General features: G+C 42.8%; 1 protein-coding gene and 1 long non-coding RNA gene across 6 annotated transcripts in view; one reads left to right on the top strand and one right to left on the bottom strand.

The window, feature by feature from the left end:
* Positions 1–21,773, bottom strand: part of malt1 (MALT paracaspase 1) — a 136,264-nt gene that overhangs the window by 80,558 nt on the left and 33,933 nt on the right. Inside the window, exons 1-2 of one of the 5 annotated variants that reach the window (XM_043678783.1) lie at positions 18,486–18,626; positions 14,359–14,687 (exon numbers count right to left, since the gene is read on the bottom strand). The exons of 1 other annotated variant lie outside the window; for it this stretch is intronic. In XM_043678783.1, coding sequence (XP_043534718.1) covers positions 14,359–14,510 — 152 coding nt within the window. In that variant the 5' untranslated portion in view covers positions 14,511–14,687; positions 18,486–18,626. Of the gene's footprint in view, positions 1–14,358; positions 15,050–18,485; positions 18,627–21,773 lie in introns of those variants that run through there. 3 more of the 5 variants (XM_043679045.1, XM_043678949.1, XM_043678865.1) reach the window with 3 other exon arrangements.
* Positions 19,031–21,773, top strand: part of LOC122541941 — a 35,933-nt gene continuing 33,190 nt past the window's right edge. The window contains exon 1 of the long non-coding RNA XR_006309727.1: positions 19,031–19,177. This is a non-coding gene — a long non-coding RNA (uncharacterized LOC122541941). The remainder of the gene's footprint in view (positions 19,178–21,773) is intronic.

The following is a 21,773-nucleotide window of genomic DNA, read 5'->3' as shown; positions in this document are numbered from 1 at the left end:
CTCTGGGGTCTGGGAGTCCAGAACTAGAGGGCATAGGTTTAGGGTGAGAGGGGAAAGATATAAAAGAGACCTAAGGGGCAACTTTTTCACGCAGAGGATGGTACGTGTATGGAATGAGCTGCCTGAGGAAGTGGTGGAGGCTGGTACAATTGCAACATTTAAGAGGCATTTGGATGGATATATGAATAGGAAGGGTTTGGAGGGATACGGGCTGAGTGTTGGCAGGTGGGACTAGATTGTGTTGGGATATCTGGTCGGCATGGACGGGTTGGACCGAAGGGTCTGTTTCCATGCTGTACATCTCTATGACTCTATGACTCTTCGAAAGCCCTTGCACCTTCCCATAAATCTATACCCAATGGTCATTGATCCCGCCACCAAGATGAAGTTTCTTTCCATCTATCTGTCTATGCCCTCACATTTTATACAATCATGACCTCACTTAGTCTCCTCTGCTTAAAGGAAAACAACCTGAGTCTTTCCACCTCTCATCATTACTAGAACTGTCCAGTTCAGGGAACATCCTGGTAAATCACCTCTGTACCCTCTCCAGTATAATCACATCCTTCCTAATAAAGTGGATTCCAGAACTGCTCTAGCTGGGGCCCAACCAGGCTTTTAAACAGTCACTCAGCTCGAAATAAAACAAAGAAGCGCAGATGTTGGAGATCTGAAACAAACCAAATCAGAAATTGCTGGAGAAACTCAACAGGACTGGCAGCATCAATGCAGAGAAAACAGAGTTAATGTTTGAGTCATGTGACCCTTCTTCAGATTTGATAGCATCTAGGAAAAGGTGGCATTTATGCTGATGACAGAGGGTTGGGAGGAATAGAATTAATGTTTCATTAATCCAGCAATTTCTGTTTGTGTTTGTTCCAGCATAACCTCCCTTATTTTAAACTCTATGGTTCAGCTAATAAAGTCAAGCATCCCATTTGTCTTCTTTTTCATTTTGTCTCCCTGGTTGGCCACCTAAACGACTGGTGGACATGCACAACAAGGTCCCTCTGATCCTTACTGCTTCCCAGGGTCCTACATCATGTATTCCCTTGCCTTGTTTGTCCTACCCAAGTGCATTCCCTCACATTTACCCAGATTGATTTCCACTTTCCAGGGATAAGAGCATCTGACTATCTTATCCATAGCCTGCCAGACTACTCAGAACCTCCTCTCTGACTATAGTAATTTTTAAAAGTATATCACAGTCCTTTACCCTAAATTCTCTACCCAAATCATCTCTGTCTCTAGCGAACACCAAAGTATTCATTTAGAATCTTTCCTACGTCCTCTGGCACAAATTACTGCTAAGGTCCTTCATGAGCCCTACTCTTTCCCTTGTTTTTCTTTACCTGTAATGTACTTGTAAAACAACCTTGGTAAAATAAAGGAAAATTCTGTCATTATTTTATCATGCCCCACTTTTTCTCCTAATTTTTATTTTAAGTTTTCCTTTGCACAAATTGTACTCCTTTAGGGCTAATGCTATTTTGAATACTTAGTGTCTGCCAATAGCCTTCCTTTTTCTCTTTATCCAATCCTTAATATCCAGGGTTCACAGGATTTATTGGTCTCACCCTTTGCCATGATTGGAACATGTTTTATTGTGTCCCTTTTTTATTGTGTCCCACTGCTTTGACACAAATTTACGTAACAGTATCTGCTCCCAGTTGACTCTAGCTAACTTATGCCTGATCCTTTTAGAAATGGCTTTCCCCAGTTTAGAGCTTCAAATTGTCCTTTTCTGTAACAATCTTGAATATGACGGAGTTATGATTGCTGTCTTCAAAATGCTTCCTCGCTGATACTTCAATTATTTGCCTGGCTTCGTTACCTAAGATTAAGTCCAGTACTGCCCCTCTCTGTTATGGCCTTCTATATATTGGTTTAAAAGGAATATATTGAAAGAATTCTGCTCTCTCTAAACCTTTCACACTATGACTACCGTATCCAACTTGGGGATGTTAAAACCACTGCATAATCACGATCCTACTACGTTTACACTTCTCTGAAATTTACCTACATATCTGCTCTTCAATTTTTCTCAGATGGTTAGGGGGCCTAGAGTACACTTCTGCAATGTAATTGCTGCTTTTTGCTTTCCACGTTCTACCCATGTGGCTTCATTTGAGGTGCCTTCTAAAGTGTCATCCTTCCTTAGTGCTGTAATTGATTCCCTTATCAAAACTGCAATATCCTCTCCTCCTTTATCTCCTTCCCTCTCTCGCCTGACGTTCCCATATCCTGGAATTTGGAACTGCCAATCCTGCCCTCTTCAAAGCATATCTCAGTGATAACAATGAGCTCGTACCACCAAGTTTTAACTTGTGCCCTCAACTCATCTATCTTGTTCATCAGATTCCTTGCACTAAAAGAAATACCATCCAAAATTGCCAAACTCTGTGTAATTTGGAGTCAGTGGTGCAGTGATAACGCCATAGCACTCGTAATCCAGAACCCCGAGTTAATATTCTAATGTTCTGGCTTGAATCCCACTGTGGCAGATGGTGAAGTCTGAATTTAATTTTAAAAACCTGGAATAAAGAGCTTGCGTAATGGCAATCTGCTGACTGTCATAAAAACACATTTGGTTCACTAAATTTCCTTTCGGGAAAGAAAATGTGCCATCTTTACGTAGTCTGGTCTATATGCCATTCTAGATCCATTGCAATGTGGTTGCCTCTCAAAAAATGAAGGCAATTAGGGTTGGGCAGTAAATACTGGCCTAACCAGTGGCACCCATATTGGCATGAACTAAAACAGAAAGCATATTCTGTGAACAAACGGGTTGTAAGTTTGCTTGTTGAGCTGGTAGGTTTGTCCTCAGACACGTCGTCACCCTGCTAGGTAACATCAGTGAGCCTGAAGCACTGGTGTTCTGTCCGGCTTTGTGTTTATGTGTCTTGGTCTCTCATAGTGGGTGATATCATTTCCAGTTCTTTTTCTCAGACATTGGTAAATGGGGTCCAAATTGATGTGTTTATTGATGGAGTTCCGGTTTGAATGCCAAGCCTCTAGGAATTCTTGTTTGTGTCTTTTGCCACCAGGATACACAAGCACCAACTAGCCACCAAAAGATATGACCAACTATCATTAATATCCTTACATATGGATGAAGGACACTACTTTGACTGGGACAACACATCCATCCTGGGACAGGCTAAACAAAGACACAAACAAGAATTCCTAGAGGCCTGGCATTCAAACTGGAACTCCATCAATAAACACATCAATTTGGACCCCATTTACCAACCTCTGAGAAAAAGAACCGGAAATGATATCACCCAGCACAACAGAGCAAGACTCATAAACAGAAAGTGGGACAGAACACCAGCGCTTCAACAGAAGCTCACTGATGATGTTACCGAGCATGGTGACGGAACATCTAAGAACATACCTACCATCTCAGCGAGCAAACTTAGAACCTGAACCTCAATCTGAGCTACAAATCTTCTCAAATATCTGTGAATGAGTAATTTAAAAAAAGAGGAGTACTGAATGAATAATATTTTAAAAAAGAGGTAAAATACTCCATTTGGAGACAAAACACATGAAAATCTACGTCTCTGCTGCATTCACTTCTTCACTGTTCTCAGGTTTTCCTTTCTTTCTAAATCAGAATTTTCATCCAGGTGCAAAGGATTCCTGGTTTACTTGTACAAATTAAACATCTACAGGGTTCCTGAGAACAGTAAACTTAACACAAAGGCAGATGTGAAGGTTCAGACATCACCTTCTAGTATTTAATCCTTTAAATCTTTTAAGTCAGTTTAATTGTACCCAACAGTAATTATTCTCATATAATTTCAGTGCTCATGGCATTAAACTAAGTGAGTGTGGATTAGAGAATTAGAACAATGATGCCACAGCCCAAAACTCTGACTTACACTTTCGTCAAGAAAGGTTTCACGTTGCACCTCCCGAATTTACATTTGAAATTAAAATAAAAATTCGTAACTTGCAGAGCTTCACACTAATGACGTTTTATTTGGAGATTTGCTCCAAGTGAGGAGAGAAAAAACTATCAGAGCAAGTTCCAGTTTTTCTAATTCTTTCACAAGATTTGGGCAGGATCAGCATTTATTGCCAATCCATACTGACCTTAAGCATGTGATACTGAGCCACCATTTGAACAGTCTTCTGACATAGATAACTCCGTGCTTTTAAGGACAGAAGCTTTTGGCCAAGTGACAGTGAAGAAATGACCATATAGTCTAAGTCAGGATGTTATAAAACTTTGAGGTGGGGGGGTGGGGGATGCGATTTGTAGGTGGTGGTGCTATCCCATGCCTGCTGCCCATGATCTTTCAACTGGTACACTTGAAGAACTTAGGATCATTCAGGAGGCAGAGTCTGTGATAGATAAGAGTTACAGGGAAGTAGTAACTCCTAGGCATGATGAAAGCTGGGTAACTGTTAGAAGGGGGAAAAACACAGTCAATGCAGGGATGCCTTGTGGTTGTTCCCCTGAAAAACAAGTATATTGTTTTAGACACTGTTGGAGGGGGACGACTTACCAGGGGCATTCACTGGGGTCAGGTGTCTAGCACAGAGTCTGTCCCTGTTGCACAGAAGGGAAAGGGGGAAAGGAGGAGAGTGTTAGTCATTGGGGACTCAATAGTTAGAGGGTCAGATAGAAGGTTTGCTGGGAACGAAAGAGACTCACAGTTAGTGAGTCTCTTTCAGGTGCCTCCCAGGTGCCAGGGTTCGTGATATCTCCGATCGTGTCTTTGTGGTCCTGAAGGGAGAGGGTGACCAGTCTCAAGTCATGGTCCACATAGGTACCAACAACACAGGTATAAAGAGGGATAGGAATGTAAGGCAAGATTTAAGGGAGTTAGGGTGGAAGCTGAGAGTCAGAACAAACAATGTTGTTATCTCTGGATTGTTACCCGTGCTACATGATAGCGAAGCAAGGAATAGGGAGAGATATCAGCTAAACACGTGGCTGTAGGGATGGTGCAGGAGGGAGGGTTTCAGGTTCTTGGATAATTGGGGCTCATTCTGGGGAAGGCGGGACCTCTACAAACAGGACAGTCTTCACTTGAACCACAGGGGTACTAATATCCTAGGTGGGAAATTTGCTAGTGCTATTCGGGTGCATTTAAACTAGCTCAGCAGGGGGATGGGAACTTGTGGTGTAGTTCCAGAGCACAGGAGGATGAGAGCAGGGAGGACATGGGCAGGCTTTCATGGTCACAGGAGTGTTCTGGCAGACAGCAAGTTAGTTTGAAGTGTGTCTACATCAATGCCAAGAGTATCTGGAATAAGGTTGGGGAGTTTGCAGCATGGATAGGTACCTGGAACTTTGACATTGTGGCCATTTCTGAGACATGAATAGAGCAAAGTCAGGAATGGATGTTGCAGGTTCCAGGGTTTTAGACCTTTCATTAAGATCAGAGAAGGTAGTAAAAAGGGGGAGGTGTGGCTTTGTTAGTCAAGGACGGTATAACTGTGGCTGAAAGAACTTTTGATGAAGACTCGTCTACTGAGGTGCTATGGGCTGAGGTTAGAAACAGGAGAGGAGAGGTCACACTGCTTGGAGATTTTTTCAGCCTCCGCAATGTTCCAGGGATGTGGAGGAGAGGATTAGCAAATTGATTCTGGGCAGGAGTGAAAGGAACAGGGTGGTCATTATGAGGGACTTTAACTTACCCAACATTGACTGGAAATGCTATAATTCTAGTACGCTGTGTGGGTCAACTTTTGTCCAATGTATGCAGGAAGGTTTCCTGACACAGTATGTCAAAGGGCCGACAAGAGGGGAGGCTACACTGGATCTGGTGCTTGGTAATGAACCAGGCCAGGTGTTTGATTTAGTGATAGGTGAGCACTTTGGAGAGAGTGACCATAATTCAGTTACATTTAGTTTAGCGATGGAAGGTGTGAGGTACATGCCACAGGGTAAGAGTTATAAATGGGGGAAGGGCAATTATAATGCAATTAGGCAAGACGTAGGAGGCATAGAATGGGGCAACAAAATGCAGGGATGGGGCAATCAAAATGTGGAGCTGGTTTAAGGAACAGATATTGCGTGTCTTTGATAGGTATGTCCATGTCAGGCAGGGAGAAAGTGATAAGGTAAGGGAACCTTACTAAAGGTTTACTAAAGAAATTGCATCTCTTGTTAAGTGGAAAAGGGAGGCTTATTGACGTTGAGGTGAGATGGTTCAGATGAGGCGATGGAGAGTTACAGATCAGCTAGGAAGGATTTAAAGAGAGAGTTAAGAAGAGCAAGCAGGGGACATGAGCAGTCTTTAGCAAATAGAATAAAAGGAGAACCCTAAAGCTTTCTATAGATATATGAGGAATAAAAGGATGACTAGGGTAGAAATAGGGCCTGTCAACGACAGAGTGGGAAGTTGTGTGTGTAACCTGTGAAGATCGGAGAGGTGCTAAATGAATACTCATCTTTTTTCACTCAGGAAAAGGAGAATATTGTAGAGGATAAGACAGAGTTACGGCCTATTGGACTTGACAGGATTGAGGTGGGTAAGGAGATGTGTTATCACTTCTAGAAGGTGTGAAAGTAAATACATCCCCTGGGAAGCTAGGGGTGGAGATGGCCGAGCCTTTGACCTTGATCTTTGAGTCGTCATTGGCTACAGGTTTAGTACCTGAGGACAGGAGGATTGCAAATGTTGTGCCCTTGTTCAAGAAGGGAGGCAGAGATGACCCAGATAATTATAGACCAGTGAACCTTACACCTGTTGTAGGAAAGGTTTTGGAAAGGATTATGAGATCGGATTTATAATCATCCAGCAAGCAACAATTTAATTGGAAATAGTCAACTTGGATTCATCAAGAGCAGGATGTGTCTTATTGAGTTTTTTGAGAAAGTGATCAAGCATGTGGATGTGGGTAGGGCAGTTGATGTTGTGTATATGGACTTCAGTCCAGCCTTTGATAAGATTCCACATGGTAGGCTATTGGATAAAATGCTGAGGCATGGGATTATGCAGTTTGGATTAGCAACTGGCAGCGAGTGGTGGTTGATAGAAAATATTCAACCTGGAGTCCGGTTATTAGTGGTGTTCCACAAGGATCTGTTTTGGGAGCATTGCTGTTTGTCATTTTTATAAATGACTTGGACGTAGGCATAGGTGGATGGGTTAGTGAGTTTGCAGATGACACTAAAGTCGGTGGAGTGGTGGACAGTGTGGAAGAATGTTGCCGGTTGCAGGGAGACTTGGATACACTGCAGAATTGGACTGAAAGGTGGAAAGTTGAGTTCAATGCAGATAATTGTGAGATGATTCACTTTGGGAAGAATAACAGGAAGGCAGATTACTGGGTCAATGGAAAGATTCTTGCTGGCATGGATGTGCAGAGGGATCTTGATGTCCATGTTGCCACCCAGATTGATAGTGCTGTTAAGAAGGCGTATAGTGTATTAGGTTTTATTTGTAGTGGAATGGAGTTCGTGAGCCGTGATGTCATGCTGCAACAGTACAAAACGCTAGTGTGGCCTCACTTGGGGTATTGTGTGCAGTTCTGTTTGCCCCATTACAGGAAGGATGTGGAAGCATGGGAAAATGTGCAGAGGAGATTTACCAGAATGTTGCCTGGTCTGGAGCGAAGGTCTGATGAAGAAAGGCTGGGGGACTTGGGTCTCTTCTCATTGGAAAGAAGAAGGCTAAGAGGGGATTTAGTTGAGACATACAAGATAATCAGAGGATTAGATAGGATGGACAATGAAAGTCTTTTTCCGAAGATGATGAAATCTGCTTGTACGAGAGGGCATAGCTGCAAACTGAGGGGTGATAGATTAAAGACAGATGTCAGAGGCAGGTTCTTTACTAAGAGTGGTAATGGCATGGAATGCCCTGCCTGCCAATGTAGTTAACTCAACCACATTAAGGACATTTAAACAGTCCTTGGATAAGTATATGGATGATGATGGGATAGTGTAGGGGGATGGGCTTAGATTTGTTGTACTAACCTGTGAACTTCGAGGGCTGAAGGGCCTGTTCTGCGCTGTAATATTCTATGTTTTATGTTCTAAGGTGGTGCATACTACTGCCACTGCATGCCAATGGTGGAGGGAATGAGGGTTTATAATGATGAATGAGATGCCAATTAAATTATTGCTTTGATATTGTTGAGCTTCTTAAGTGTTGTTGCAATGAAGATGAAACGAATGTGTATATCAAAGCAAGTATACTGTATGCATTTCCCCTCACATAACCCACAAAAAACTCCCTTTTACATCTAAAATGCATAACAAGTTATAACCATGTGGTATGCAATAAGGTCTATAGAACCGTACAATACAAAGATTGTCACAGAATAAGAGAGTTTGCCCAAGTTAGTCACAGAAAAAAAAAATTCTTAGTTTTCTAATTGGGCAACCATCTTTATCTTATATGCAAATGCTCTAGTGTTGAACATGATATTTCAGTGCTGGAGTCTCAGCTCTGACACCATCCCTGCTGCTCAACATCAATCACTGGAAAGGGGCACTGAGGTAGCAGCCAAGGCACAGCACTGATGTTCATGATTAGAAGGAGTAAACTATGGCTGCCTTCATTATAACGCTCAGTACCTTGTAATGGAGATTTAAATGAAACTTTAAAATATACTACAAATCAGATCTGATGAAGAAGTTTTCTTTGAACTTTCTAAAAAGTAAAGATATCACAGTGTTTTGTTGAGGCATGTTTCTTTGAATAGCTTGAACTTAATGCCTTGCTTTCATTTTATCAGCCTCCCACTGACATACCTTCCATTGTTTTCATATTTTCAGCATGAAATAATAGAAGGCTTCCCTGACTAACGAACAGTCTGAGAATCCACTAAGAATATGGTGATGGCCATCTTTGCCCAGCTGTTATAGAGTGGATAGGGATTCAGGAGATGGCACACTATGGATTAACCAGTCAGAGATATCACTTGTTTCTTAGCTGGGGCTTCCCCATATTTGGTCACATGTACAGATATTCTATTAAGGACTTTCCAGTGGGGACTTTCCTGCAATTCACCATATTTAACTTCAGCATCAATCAAAAATAATTACTCCCAGGACCCTTTACTTATCTGAAATATCTTTCTATAACTATTGTGAATAAATCTAATAAGATTTATGAAATTAGTTAAATAATGAACACATTTACATCAGTTAAGATTTTAATTGGACATAAATATTTAGCTTACTCATTTGTAGCTCTTGAAAAATTGTACACAATGAGTGGGACATACGGGTCACTCCTGATCACAAAAGAAGCCGGTGATCATACCCATTAGTTGTGGTCTTGGTGAGACATACAGCCTACACTGCTCTGCATTCAATCTCTGACATTTTATTGTCAAATATTACATTACTGTTCAAGTGGTAGATGAACCTCAAAAAAATTATAGTAATTTATCTTCATTTAACTAAGCTAATCACAAATGAAAAGTGAAATTCGTCACACTACTTATAAAAGCAATTTATTATTGTTTTGTTGGCATACATAGCAGCCAACTTGCAAAGAATAGCATCCGATAAGCAGAAAGTGGGATGAATAACCACTGGGTTTTGGTTGATTTGGCCAAGGTGGCTAGGTCTTGTGCTTAAAGGATCTCTGAAGGATAGAATCTGAAATAATGCAAGATAAAGGCTCAAGTGGATTGGTCAGAACAGCACATGTCAATTAATAAAAAAAGACCAGAGAGACCATCAACATAAAACATATGTCACTGAAACAAATTCAAGAAGTAAGGTGACATCAAGGCAATAGTTGAGCAGAATGACATCAAGGAGTTCAGTTGAAACTAGAGTCACTGGAAGTCAGGAGAAATCTATTCACATGGCTGGAGTCACACTCCAACACAAAGGAAGTTGGTTCCCCTTCCACCCTAAACCTATGCCCCCAATTCAGGGAAAAGACCTTGCCTATTTACCCTATTTTTGTCCCTCATGATTTTATAAATCTCCAATGTTCCAGGGAAAACAGCCCCAGCATATTCAGCTTTTCCCGATAGCTCAACTGAACTAGAACAGCCACAGAAATACTTGGCTAGAAGAGTGGGTCAGAGGCTAACTGCTCTGTGGAGTATAACTCACCTTCTTTCTCCCTAATGGCTGAACACCATCAACAAGACATGAGTCCAGATTGTGATGGAATACTCCCAGGCAAGATGGCAGTGGAGTGGGGCTCCTCACTAATGTTTGTTTGCTTTGATTGCTTTCCTTTCTTCTTCTTTTCTCGCTTTTTGTTTCTTTCTTTCTATAGTTCCTTAGAGCACAGTCATGGAGGCAGCAGCAATGGCAATGGCAGCAGCTGGCAGACACTGATGGTCGGCCGTGAGGCCAGTGGTTGTGATCAGCAGCATCATGGCTTCATAAATGTCTGGAGCAGTACCAGAGCAGGACTCTGCAGCGAGCCAGCTGGCGAGTACAGGTGGATCTTAGCCCAGTACAGGTGAAAGCCTACCGAGGGCAGGGGAGAGCGAACGCTCTTGGGGAAAACCCAGCTTGGAGTGGCTGCAGCTCTAAGAAAGCTTAAGAAAGGAGTGTAATGCTTGACTTTTTAAACTTTATTTCTTTATTTTCCTACTTTTATCCAAAGAAAACTACAGTGCTGAACTTTTTAAACTTATTTTGTTATTTTTCTACTTCTGTAACTAAGATTTTGTGCCAATATATATTGTACCTACGACGACATACGATGAATGGCTGAGGATCCTGGGAATGTATTCATTACAGTTTAGAAGGTTGAGGGGAGGTCTGTTAGAAATTTACAAGTTAATGCATGGCTTAGAAAGGGTGGATGCTGGGAAATTTTTTCCATCAGGTGGGGATACTATCACTCGTGGGCACAGCCTTAGAATTAGAAGGGGTCAATTTAGAACAGAGATGAGGAGACATTTCTTGAGCCAGAGAGTGGTGGGCCTATGGAATTCATTGTCATGGAGCACAGTGAGGCCGGGATGTTAAATGTCTTCAAGGCAGAGATCGATAAATTTTTAATCTCGAAAGGAATTAATGGATACAGGGAGATTGCAGGTAGATGGCACTGAAATGCCCATCAGCCATGACGGAGTGGACTCGATGGGCCGAATGGCCTTACTTCCATTCCTATTTCTTATGGTCTTACAGTATCTAAGATGGTGCCGTGTTTGGCAACATTATATACTTCTCACTGTACTCTTGTCCTCTATGCTTGACTACACTTGACAATAAAACCTAAATTTAAATCTACCTGTCTCTTGTCTGCACGAGGGTAGATTTGACGATATTCAAGAAGTTTGACACAATTCTGGACAAAACTTGACAGCACCCCAACTACCTTCAGCATTCATTCCCCACACCATTGATGCACATTGGCAGGGTATACCACTTACAAGATGCAACAATTGCAGTAACCCACCAAGGCTCAACAATCACCTGATGAAGGAGCAGCGCTCTGAAAGCTAGTGCTTTCAATTAAACCTGTTGGACTATAACCTGGTGTTGTATGATTTTTAACTTTGTTCACCAAGGCTCCTTTGAGAGCACCATACAAAGTTGCAACCTCCAACAGCCAGAAGAACAAGGGTAGCAGATACATGGAATATCACCACCAGCAAAAGTTCCCCTCCATGTCACACACCATCTGACTTTGAACCTTTATTGCTATGAAGTAATTATTGCCAAGTTAAAACCAGAGAATTCCCTCTCTAACAGCACTGAGGATACCATTATTCCCTTAAGACTACAGTGATTTAAGAATGCAACTCACGACCTTTTCCAGGACAATTAGGAATAAATTCTGGTTTTACCAGTGGCACCCACATCAAGGGAACGTATTTAAAAAATTAACTTGCGAGAATGTACATTGGTATGAATAAAAATTCCCTACATTTATAATTCCAAATTTATTTTCCATGATAAAGGGAAATATTAAAGGGATACTATTCGTACATTCTTAATTTTTTGCAAAATTACCCCTTTGTTCTTCTAGATAAATCTATCCTCATTGTAACTGAATCATTATGTAGAAGTTGCATTACTTTCTTTTCCCCACTTTTGTATTCTGGGATCTTACATATTGATTTTCTCAAGAGATACTGTTGTACTGCCCTCTGCATTGAACCATATCTAATCATGTAGGCAAAAGTGAGGACTGTAGATGCTGGAAACCAGAGTTTAGATCAGAGTGGTGCTGGAAAAGCACAGCAGGTCCGGCAGCATCCAAGGAGCAGGAAAATTAACATTTCAGGCAAAAACCCTTCATCAGGAAGTGAAGGGCTTTTGCCCGAAACGTCGACTTTCCTGCTCCTCAGATGCTGCCTGACCTGCTGAGCTTTTCCAGCACCACCCATATCTCATCATGTGCCAACTCCACTAAATTGTTCATATTCTTTGCAAACATTTGTATTCTTCCTCACAGTTTGTCAATTTTTAACCAATTAGCTGAAATGAGTCTTTGATATTTGACCACTTCAATATAAAGCAAAAGAGGTTCCAGCATAGATTCTTGGTACATATTACCCAATCTAAAAGCATTTAATTACTTCTATTCTTTGCTTTCATTTCCCAAGCAATCCTTCTAGTAAGAGCCTAATGAAATCATGCACCTTAATTTTTATCAGAAGTCTACTCTGAGTCATTTTATGAAATACCTATTGGAAGTCCATATACGGTATACACAAACATGACATCCCTTTAATGATTTATGATTGTCTTACAGCAATCAGTTAACCTAAACAAGCACAGCAGGTCCTTGTTAAATGATACAGCACAGAATAAGGCCCTTCTGTCCATCATACCTGTTCTGATTCATTGAAAGAATAATCCATTTGGTCCCCATTCCCTGGCTTTTCCCCATAGCTGATAAAGCTTTTTTACCTCTTCAAATAAGTATCAATTCTCTTTTGAAAGTAATTTTGATTCAGTTACTTGAAATCATCATTGCAGTCAGTGCCTTCCAGATCATAAAACCTTGATGCAAAACCCAAAGCAAATGACTCTCATTGTATCAATTATCTAAAGCTCTTTGGAAAACTATGCTGTGGCTTACTGGTTTGCCATGCTATTCTAATTATTCATAAATTTTATCCAATTTTATTAGTTCTCTGAGCTTTAGAAGTGGACCCACAACAGGAGACAAGACTCTGAAGTGCTTTAATATCCAGATTATGTCTATGTCATCTTATCATAAATGCTGAAAAGTCAAAGTCTGATTTTTTGAAACAAACACAGAAATTGCTGGAAAAACTCAAATGCTGAGAAAACAGAGAGCTAATGTTTTGAGTCCAGTGACCCTTCCTCAGAACAGTTCCGAAACATTAATTTTGTTTTCTCTCCACAGATGCCACCAGACCTGCTGAGTTTCTCCAACAATTTCCATTTTTATTTGTTTCAGATCTCCAGGACCCTTGGTTCTTTCTATTGATACAGATGTGTTTCTATGGGATTAGAAAATGTCAAACAATCTAAAAATCACAGCAATTGCTACACGAACAGCAAGCTGATAAAGACTAGGTAATCAGTTTTTGATACACTGATGGATAGATATTGGCCAGGACACCAGAGTTAACTCATCTATTCTTCAAAATAGTGACATGGATATTTTACTTTCACCCAAAGGGGCAAAAGGGCTTCACTTTCACATCTCAACCAAAGATAACAACTCATACTGCATCATTTTCCCACAAGGGTCTGAGATTACAACCCCAGTTTCTGCCAGGCTTTTCCTGTCCCAATTAATCATCTGATGAGCAAACACACATCTTCACCTTGAAAGGTGAGAAAGTTACTCCTGGATAGTTTGTTTTCCCGATAAAGAGGGCACACTTTGTCTCTTTTAGGGCATCTGCTACTTTATCAAATCTGAGAGTTTGAAAACTCAGTTCAAGGCTTTGCAGATCTTCATAAATGGGCACAGGTACAGCTTAAAACCCAAAACTAGACAGTTTATCAAAATAAAACTCAGTGGCTCCTGTCACACAGTGGCAGTGTCCCTACCTCTGAGGTAGGTGGGGTCTGGGTTCAAGTTTCATCTGTTTCAGAGGTGTGTAATAACATCTTTGAATGGGCTGTTTTGAAAATATTGTCAAAATCTACCAATAGTTTCCAGACTAAGGGGGTGGGGGGGGGGGGGAGGAGATGAGATGAAATCTATCTAGCTTCTTGCTCCTGATAAAACATTGACTGTAATCTGCAGTCGAGAAGTCAGTATATGATTTGGCTGTGATGCACATCACAGTTAATTAGCCGATAGGATTGAATAATTGATAACATCAATACCAGAATGAGAAGTAACACAGGATAATGTGAAATGTCTAATATGTAACCGAATGTGATGCCGCTAAAAGTGAACAATTTACTTATTTTTGGGGAGGGACGCTGCTTTATAAAGCGGAGAGCGGTACTTTCCTTGCACACACACTTACGTGAGTCTGAAGCGCTTGTCAGTTCCCACAATCTCTGCTAGTTTCCTCCATCCCCGGTTGTTGGTCTTGTCCAGCAGATCGCTTATTTTCTTCAGCGTGGGTTCCTTCAGGCTGTTAATGTTTACCGGTGTGACCTGCGTGGACTCTGCCATTGCAGCAAGTCCCGTCTCCCAGCGACGCTGCTGCCGCTACTGTCATTGAACACGACCAGAGCCTGGGCAGCAGTCGCCTGCTCCTCTCGGTCTCCCCCCGCGACTCCCCTCGGACAGGATTCAGCCAGCAAAACACGTCTGTTCAATCTAAAGATGACCTCGATCCAGCGCCCTTTTCTTTAAAAGACAGAAAGTGCAACGTTGAGACTGCAAACTTTGGTCTGAAAAGAAATTTGAAGGAGTTGTCCCAGATTTGTACGGAATGTTACAGGAGTCCCACTCGTGGGCTCACTGCTGTACAACAGTCAGACTCCCGGTTGGAAAGCAGGAGTGCCCTCATCTGCCCCCTTTCTGTCCAACCACGGGGATAACGCGGTGGTGCACAATGAAAGAAGTGCTGTGAGAATCTTAACTGAATGCACTTTATTCCAGCCGTCTACAACACTTCCTGGTACTTTGGCGACAAACCACCGAAGCAGGAAGTAAAGGCATCTACACCCAAAAAAGATGCAAAGACCTCTGGGAATTGTGGTTCTTCATTGTTAAAATGACTCAGAAAAAGAAACGGATTTCCAAAAGAATCGCGGGGAGTTGCATTGGTTCGGCGTCTTCTGTCACCCGGACAGTTCCACCGTTATCAATGGTCCTCCAGAAGGTGGCCAAACCTGAAAGTCAATGAGATGTAGAAGTAACACCGAGATTACTGTTAGGGAATGAGTTCCAGGAGTTTAACATATGTATCCCTCAATCTGGATGGTGTGTGGTAACAGCTTCTAAATAGAGTCATATAGATGTACAGCACGGAAACAGACCCTTCGGTCCAACTCATCCATGCCGACCAGCTATCCCAACCTAATCTAGTCCCATTAGCCAGCATTTGGCCCATATCTCTCTAAACCCTTCCTATTCATATACCCATCCAGATGCCATTTAATTGTTGGAATTGTACTAGTCTCCACCACTTCCTCATTCCATACATACACTACCCTGTGCGTGAAAAGGTTTCCCCTTATGTCTCTTTTATATCTTTCTCCTCTCACCCTAAACCTATACCCTCTAGTTCTGGATTCCCCCATCCCAGAGAAGAGACTTTGTCTATTTATCCTATCCGTGCCCCTCATGATTTTATAAACCTCGTTACAGTCACCTGTCAGCCTCCAGCACTCCAGGGAAAACAGCAGCAGCCTATTAAATGTATCTCTATAGCTCAAATCCTCCAACCCTGGCAACATCCTTGTAAATCTTTTTTGAACCCTTTCAAGTTTCACAACATCCTTCTGAAAGGAAGGAGACCAGAATTGCATGCAATATTCCAAAAGTGGCCTAACCAATGTCCTGTACAGCCGCAACATAACCTCCCAAATCCTGTACTCAACAAAGGAAAGCATACCAAACACCTTCGTCACTAGGCAAAAGTGAAGACTTCAGATGTTGGAGATCAGAGTCGAGATTAGAGTGGTGCTGGAAAAGCACAGCAGATCGGGCAGCATCCAAGGAGCAGGAAAATTGACGTTTTGGGCAAGAGCCGTTCATCAGCAATGAGGCTGAGAGCCTCCGGGGGGGTGGAGAGATACGTGTGGGGGGGGGGGGGGGGGGCAGGGGAGAAAGTAGCTAAGAGTGCAATAGGTGGATGGAGGTGGGGATGAAGGATGACACCTCTCTAATCTTGACCTTCTTCACTATCCTATCTATCTGCAACTCCACTTTCAAGGAGCTATGAACCTGCACTCCAAGGTCTCTTTGTTCAGCAACACTCCCTAGGACCTTACCATTAAGTGTATAAGTCCTGCTAAGGTTTGCTTTCCCAAAATGCAGTAGTTCGTATTTATCTAAATTAAACTCCATCTGCCACTTTTTAGCCTGTTGGCCCATCTGATCAAGATCCCATTAATTGCCACATTACCAAAAAGATGTGGATGCTTTGGAGAGGGTGCAGAGAAGGTTCATCAAGATCTGGATTAGAGTGGCACTGGAAAAGTACAGCAGGTCAGGCAGCATCCAAGGAAAAAGGAAAATTGATGTTTCAGGCAAAAGCCCTTCATCAGGAATGGAGGCGAGGAGCCTCCAGGGTGGAGAGATAAATGGGGGGGGTGTCGGCTGGGGACAATATAGCCAAGAGTACAATAGGTGAATGAGGGTGGGGATAGAGGTGATAGGTCAGAGAGGAGGGTGGGGGAAGGTAGCAAAGAGTACAATGGGTGGATGGGGGTGGGGATGAAGGTGATAGGTCAGTGAGAGAGAGACTCACTGAGATTCTTGTGGAGAGAGGTGGAGAACTTCTTCAAGGTAGGCATCCTTGCAAAAGGATTCGCAGTAAGGTTAAAATCAACCAGGCAAAAGTGAGGACTGCAGATGCTGTAAACCAGAGTCTAGATTAGAGTGGTGCTGGAAAAGCACAGCAGGTCAGGCAGTATCTGAGGACCAGGTTGTCTGGTATGGAGGACGCTAGCCATGAAGAGAGGTTGGGTAGATTAGCTTTATTTTCATTAGAAAGATGAAGGTTGAGAGGGGCCTGATTGAGGTCCACAAAATCATGAGAGGCATACATAAGATGAATAGCAAAAAGCTTTTTCCCAGAGTGTGGGATTCAATTACTAGGAGTTACGAGTTCAAAGTGAGAGGGAAGAAGTTTAAGGGAGATATGCATGGAAAGTTATTTCTGCAGAGAGGGTGGTGGGTGCCTGGAACACATTGTCAGTGGAGGTGGGAGAGGCAGGTACAATAGCATCATTTAAGATGTAACTAGACAGATACATGAATGGGGGCAGGGAGCAGAAGGATACTGATCCTTAGAAAATAGGTGATGAGTTTAGATAGAGGATCTGGTTCGGTACAGGCTTGGCGGGCCAAAGTCGTGGAGGGTCTAGTCCTGTGCTGTAATTTTCTTTGTTCTTTGTTCGGTAATACCAAACACTGAAACATTCCAATGCCACATGCACTTCCAACTGAGAAGAGAAACTTCTTGAAAAGTTACTCAAGAAACAAATGTGGATGTTCAGATTCTTGAAGAAAGAGAGATCAACACAAGAGGACATATGAGAGCATAGTTCCTAGAGTCACAGATAGAAGGGTAGCAAAGAAGGCATTGAGTACAGGAGTTGGGAGATCATGTTGCAGCTGTGCAGGATATTAGTTAGGAATACTGTGTTGAATTCTGGTCTCCCTGCTATAGGAAAGATGTTGCTAAACTTGAAAGGGAGCAGAAAAGATTTACAAGGATATTGCTGAGATTGGAGGGTTTGAGCTATAGGGAGAGGCTGAATGGGCTGGGGTTGTTTGCTCTGCAGTGTGGGAGGTTGAGGGGTGACCTTATAGAGATTTATAAAATCATGAGGGGCATGGATAGGGTGAATAGTCAAGTTTTGTTTTAACTAAGGTAGGGGAGTCCAGAACTAGAGGGCATAGGTTTAAGGTGAGAAGGGAAAGATTTAAAAGGGACCTAAGGGGTAACTTTCTCATGCTGAGGGTGATGCTTGTATAAAATGAGCTGCCAGAGGAAGTGGTGGAGGCTAGTACAATTACAACTTTTAAAAAGGCATCTGGATGGGTATATGAATAGGAAGGGTTTAAAGGAATATGGGACAAGTGCTGGCAAATGGCACTAGATTAATTTCGGATATCTGGTTGGCATGGATGAGTTGGACTGAAGGGTCTGTTTCTGTATTGTACAGGCTGTATGACTCTGTGAGAGATTTTGACCTCATTGCTTGTCTAAATATAGCCTGTTCTGTCAAATAGAGTATGGACTCTTTTAACCACACAGTTCGAGGCTGTGAAATCTCCAAGTGTTTGTAATGTGGGCTACACCAAAGAACACATTTGTGTTTTGGCACCAAATATCGAGGTCCACTCCATTCCATAAAGTGGTCACCAGATGATTGACACCCATCCATTTGGAGAGACGCTATATGAAAAAGACCTTTCTGAAGCAAAGGAAGAATTAATGGTAAGGTCGGCTATTGACAATCTCCTTACTTCGCAATTAGAGTGCTTGAGAGGTGACTACTCCGATAGAGTTAAAAATCCCCAGTGCACCACCGGTTCCTCCACATCATGGTTCCTCCGATAGACTGGGAAGAGCGCGACCTGAGAAGAGTAAGAAAAACAGAGAAACTGACAGGTCTGTGGAGACAAAGCAAAGGGCTTTTGCCCGAAACGTCGATTTTGCTGCTCCTCGGATGCTGCCTGAACTGCTGTGCTCCTCCAGCACCACTATCCAGAATCTGGTTTCCAGCATCTGCAGTCACTGTTTTTACAAAAACAAAGTAATGTCAAGGCTTCGGCTCCAGTGACCCTTCTTCAGATTTCCTTCTTATTGGCTTTACTTCAGAGAGAATAGTAATAATCATTAGACATAGCTCGATCGAACTTATAAAGGCATCTTCGATTCTGGACCTGAAAGGTGGCGGGGGTGGAGTGCAGGGGAAAGGTGGTGGAACCTGAAACTTGCTCCTTCTCCCTACCCGCTTGACTTTGCCCCGGTTTTCCAGTGTTCCTGTGCCTCTATATGATCATTCCCAGAGCGCGTGTGCACAGTCTCCATTACAGGTTCGAGGATGTAAGATACAAAAATAGATCAAATGGACTTCAGTAAATCAGTGTGAGATCAAACACGGCCGGTTATCTTCCTTTTCATCGCTTTCAATGTTAAGTAACATATAAATAAGGTATGTACAGAGCCGCTGGTCACTTTTTTCCGGCAGGGGGCTGGTAGTTTGCCGGCAACTGGGCTTTTCAATATCTTTAATGTTACACATCTAACCCAATGTCTGTTTAAACCCATGATAGAATAACATTCATTGTATGATCTACAAATCGCGCCGTATTTTTGTCGATATGTAGATTGTTTGGATTTGGCAGATATTGTAATGTATAAAATATTGGATTCCCGTCAGGCTGGTTTTATCTTGTGATTTCAGGGTAGGGAGAGAAAACTTCTCTGGAGGGGTTAGACGTGGGCTGTGATTGCAAAGCTTGAAATGTATTGTAGAAATATCAGGGTTACTAACATTTACTTTTCAGATCATTTTACGATTTTAAAGTTTTAAATAAACTCTATCAAGGTGGTTTCAGTATGCGTATCATAGAGGTCTCATCCATCTGCAGCTCTCAAAAAAAAATCATTTATCTATTTTAATCCCATTTCCAGCATTTGGCCCATAAGTTTGTGTACTCTGGCATCACATCATAGAAACAGAAACCAGGAGTAGGAGGAGCCCGTTCGACCCCTTGTGCCTGCTGAAGGCTGATGAAGGGTTTTTGCTCGAAATGTCGATTCTCCTGCTGCTCGGATGTTGTGCTTTTCCAGCATCATACTCTCGACTCTGATCTCTAGAATCTGTAGTCCTCACTTTCTCCTACGGAGTAATAAAACTAGAATGGCAGACTTCACCCCCTCCAACCTCTCACCCTCACAATGCACAGCCCATCACTCTCTCTGCTCCAATCCCAACCTCAACATCAAACCAGCGCACATGGTGGGCAGGGGGGGGGGGGGGGGGGGGGGGATGCAGTGATGGTTTGGTGCACTGACCTCTACATTGCTGAAGCCAGGCGCCAACTCGAAGACACCTCCTCCTACTGTCCCCTCGACCATGACCTCACCTACCATCGCCAAACCATCATCTCCCAGACCAAACACAACCTCATCTCCTCAGGGGATCTCTTACCCACAGCCTCCAACCTCATAATTCGAGAACCCCACACCACCCAGTTCTATTTCCTACCCAAGATCCACAAGCCTGACTTCCCTGGCCATCCCACTGTCTCAGCCTGCTCCTACCCCACCAAATTCATCTCCACATACTGTCCTATCCCCCCGGTCCAGGAACTTCCTACATACTTTTGGAACAACATCCAAACTTTCCACTTCCCTGGCCCCAACACCACATCTTCAACGTAGACGACCAATCTCTCTACACCTCCATCTGCCATGACCAGGGCCTCCAAGCTCTCCATTTCTTCCTCACCCATTGTCCCCACCAGTACCCTTCTACTGACACTCCAATTCATTTGGCTGAACTGGTCCTCACTCTCAACAATTTCTCCTTTAAATCCTCCCACATCCTCCAGACAAAAAAGGTACTTGAAACAGTCCATCTTTCTTGTTATACCAGCACCATTCCCCACTTTTTCCTCTGCAGAATTGACGACTACATCGTCACTATTTCATGCTCCCACGACGAGGTTGAGCAGTTCATCAATTTCACCAACACATTCCACCTCGACCTTAAATTCACCTGGACCATCTCAGACACCTCCCTCCCCTTCCTGGACTTCTCCATCCCAATCAACGATGACCGACTCAACACTGACATTGTCTACAAACCCACCAACTCTCATAGCTACCTGGATTACACCTCCTCCCTCCCTGCCCCCTGCAAAAATGCTATCCCTTATTACCAATTCCTCACCTCTGCTGCATCTGCTCCCAGAAGGACCATAAGACATAGGAGAGGAAGTAAGGCCATTCGGCCTATCGAGTCCACTCCGCCATTCAATCATGGCTGATGGGCATTTCAACTCCACTCATCCGCATTCTCCCCGTAGCCCTTAATTCCTTGTGACATCAAGAATTTATCAATTTCTGCCTTGAAATTTAGCGTCCCAGCCTCTACTGCACTCTGTGGCAATGAATTCCACAGGCCCACCACTCTCTGGCTGAAGAAATGTCTCCGCATTTCTGTTCTGAATTTACCCCCTCTAATTCTAAGGCTGTGTCCACGGGTCCTAGTCTCCTCGCCTAATGGAAACAATTTCCTGGCGTCCACCCTCTCCAAGCCATGTATTATCTTGTAAGTTTCTATTAGATCTCCCCTTAATCTTCTAAACTCCAATTAATATAATCCCAGTATCCTCAGCCGTTCCTCATATCTTAGACCAACCATTCCAGGGATCATCCGTGTGAATCTCTGCTGGACACGCTCCAGGGCCAGTATGTCCTTCCTGAGGTGTGGGGACCAAAACTAGACACAGTACTCCAAATGGGGCCTAACCAGAGCTTTATAAAGTCTCAGTAGCACAACAGTGCTTTTATATTCCAACCCTCTTGAGATAATTGACAACATTGCATTCGCTTTCTTAATCACGGACTCAACCTGCATGTTTACCTTTAGAGAATCCTCAACTAGCACTCCCAGATCCCTCTCTACTTTGGCTTTACGAATTTTCTCACCGTTTAGAAAGTAATCCATGCTTCTATTCTTTTTTCCATAGTGAAAGACCTCGCATTTGCTCACATTGAATTCCATCAGCCATTTCCTG

The sequence above is a fragment of the Chiloscyllium plagiosum genome, chromosome 1 (genome assembly GCF_004010195.1).
Source record: "Chiloscyllium plagiosum isolate BGI_BamShark_2017 chromosome 1, ASM401019v2, whole genome shotgun sequence".
NCBI lineage: Eukaryota > Metazoa > Chordata > Chondrichthyes > Orectolobiformes > Hemiscylliidae > Chiloscyllium > Chiloscyllium plagiosum.
The sequence above is the reverse complement of the archived record's forward strand: the minus strand, read 5'-3'. Positions and strand labels throughout refer to the sequence as shown.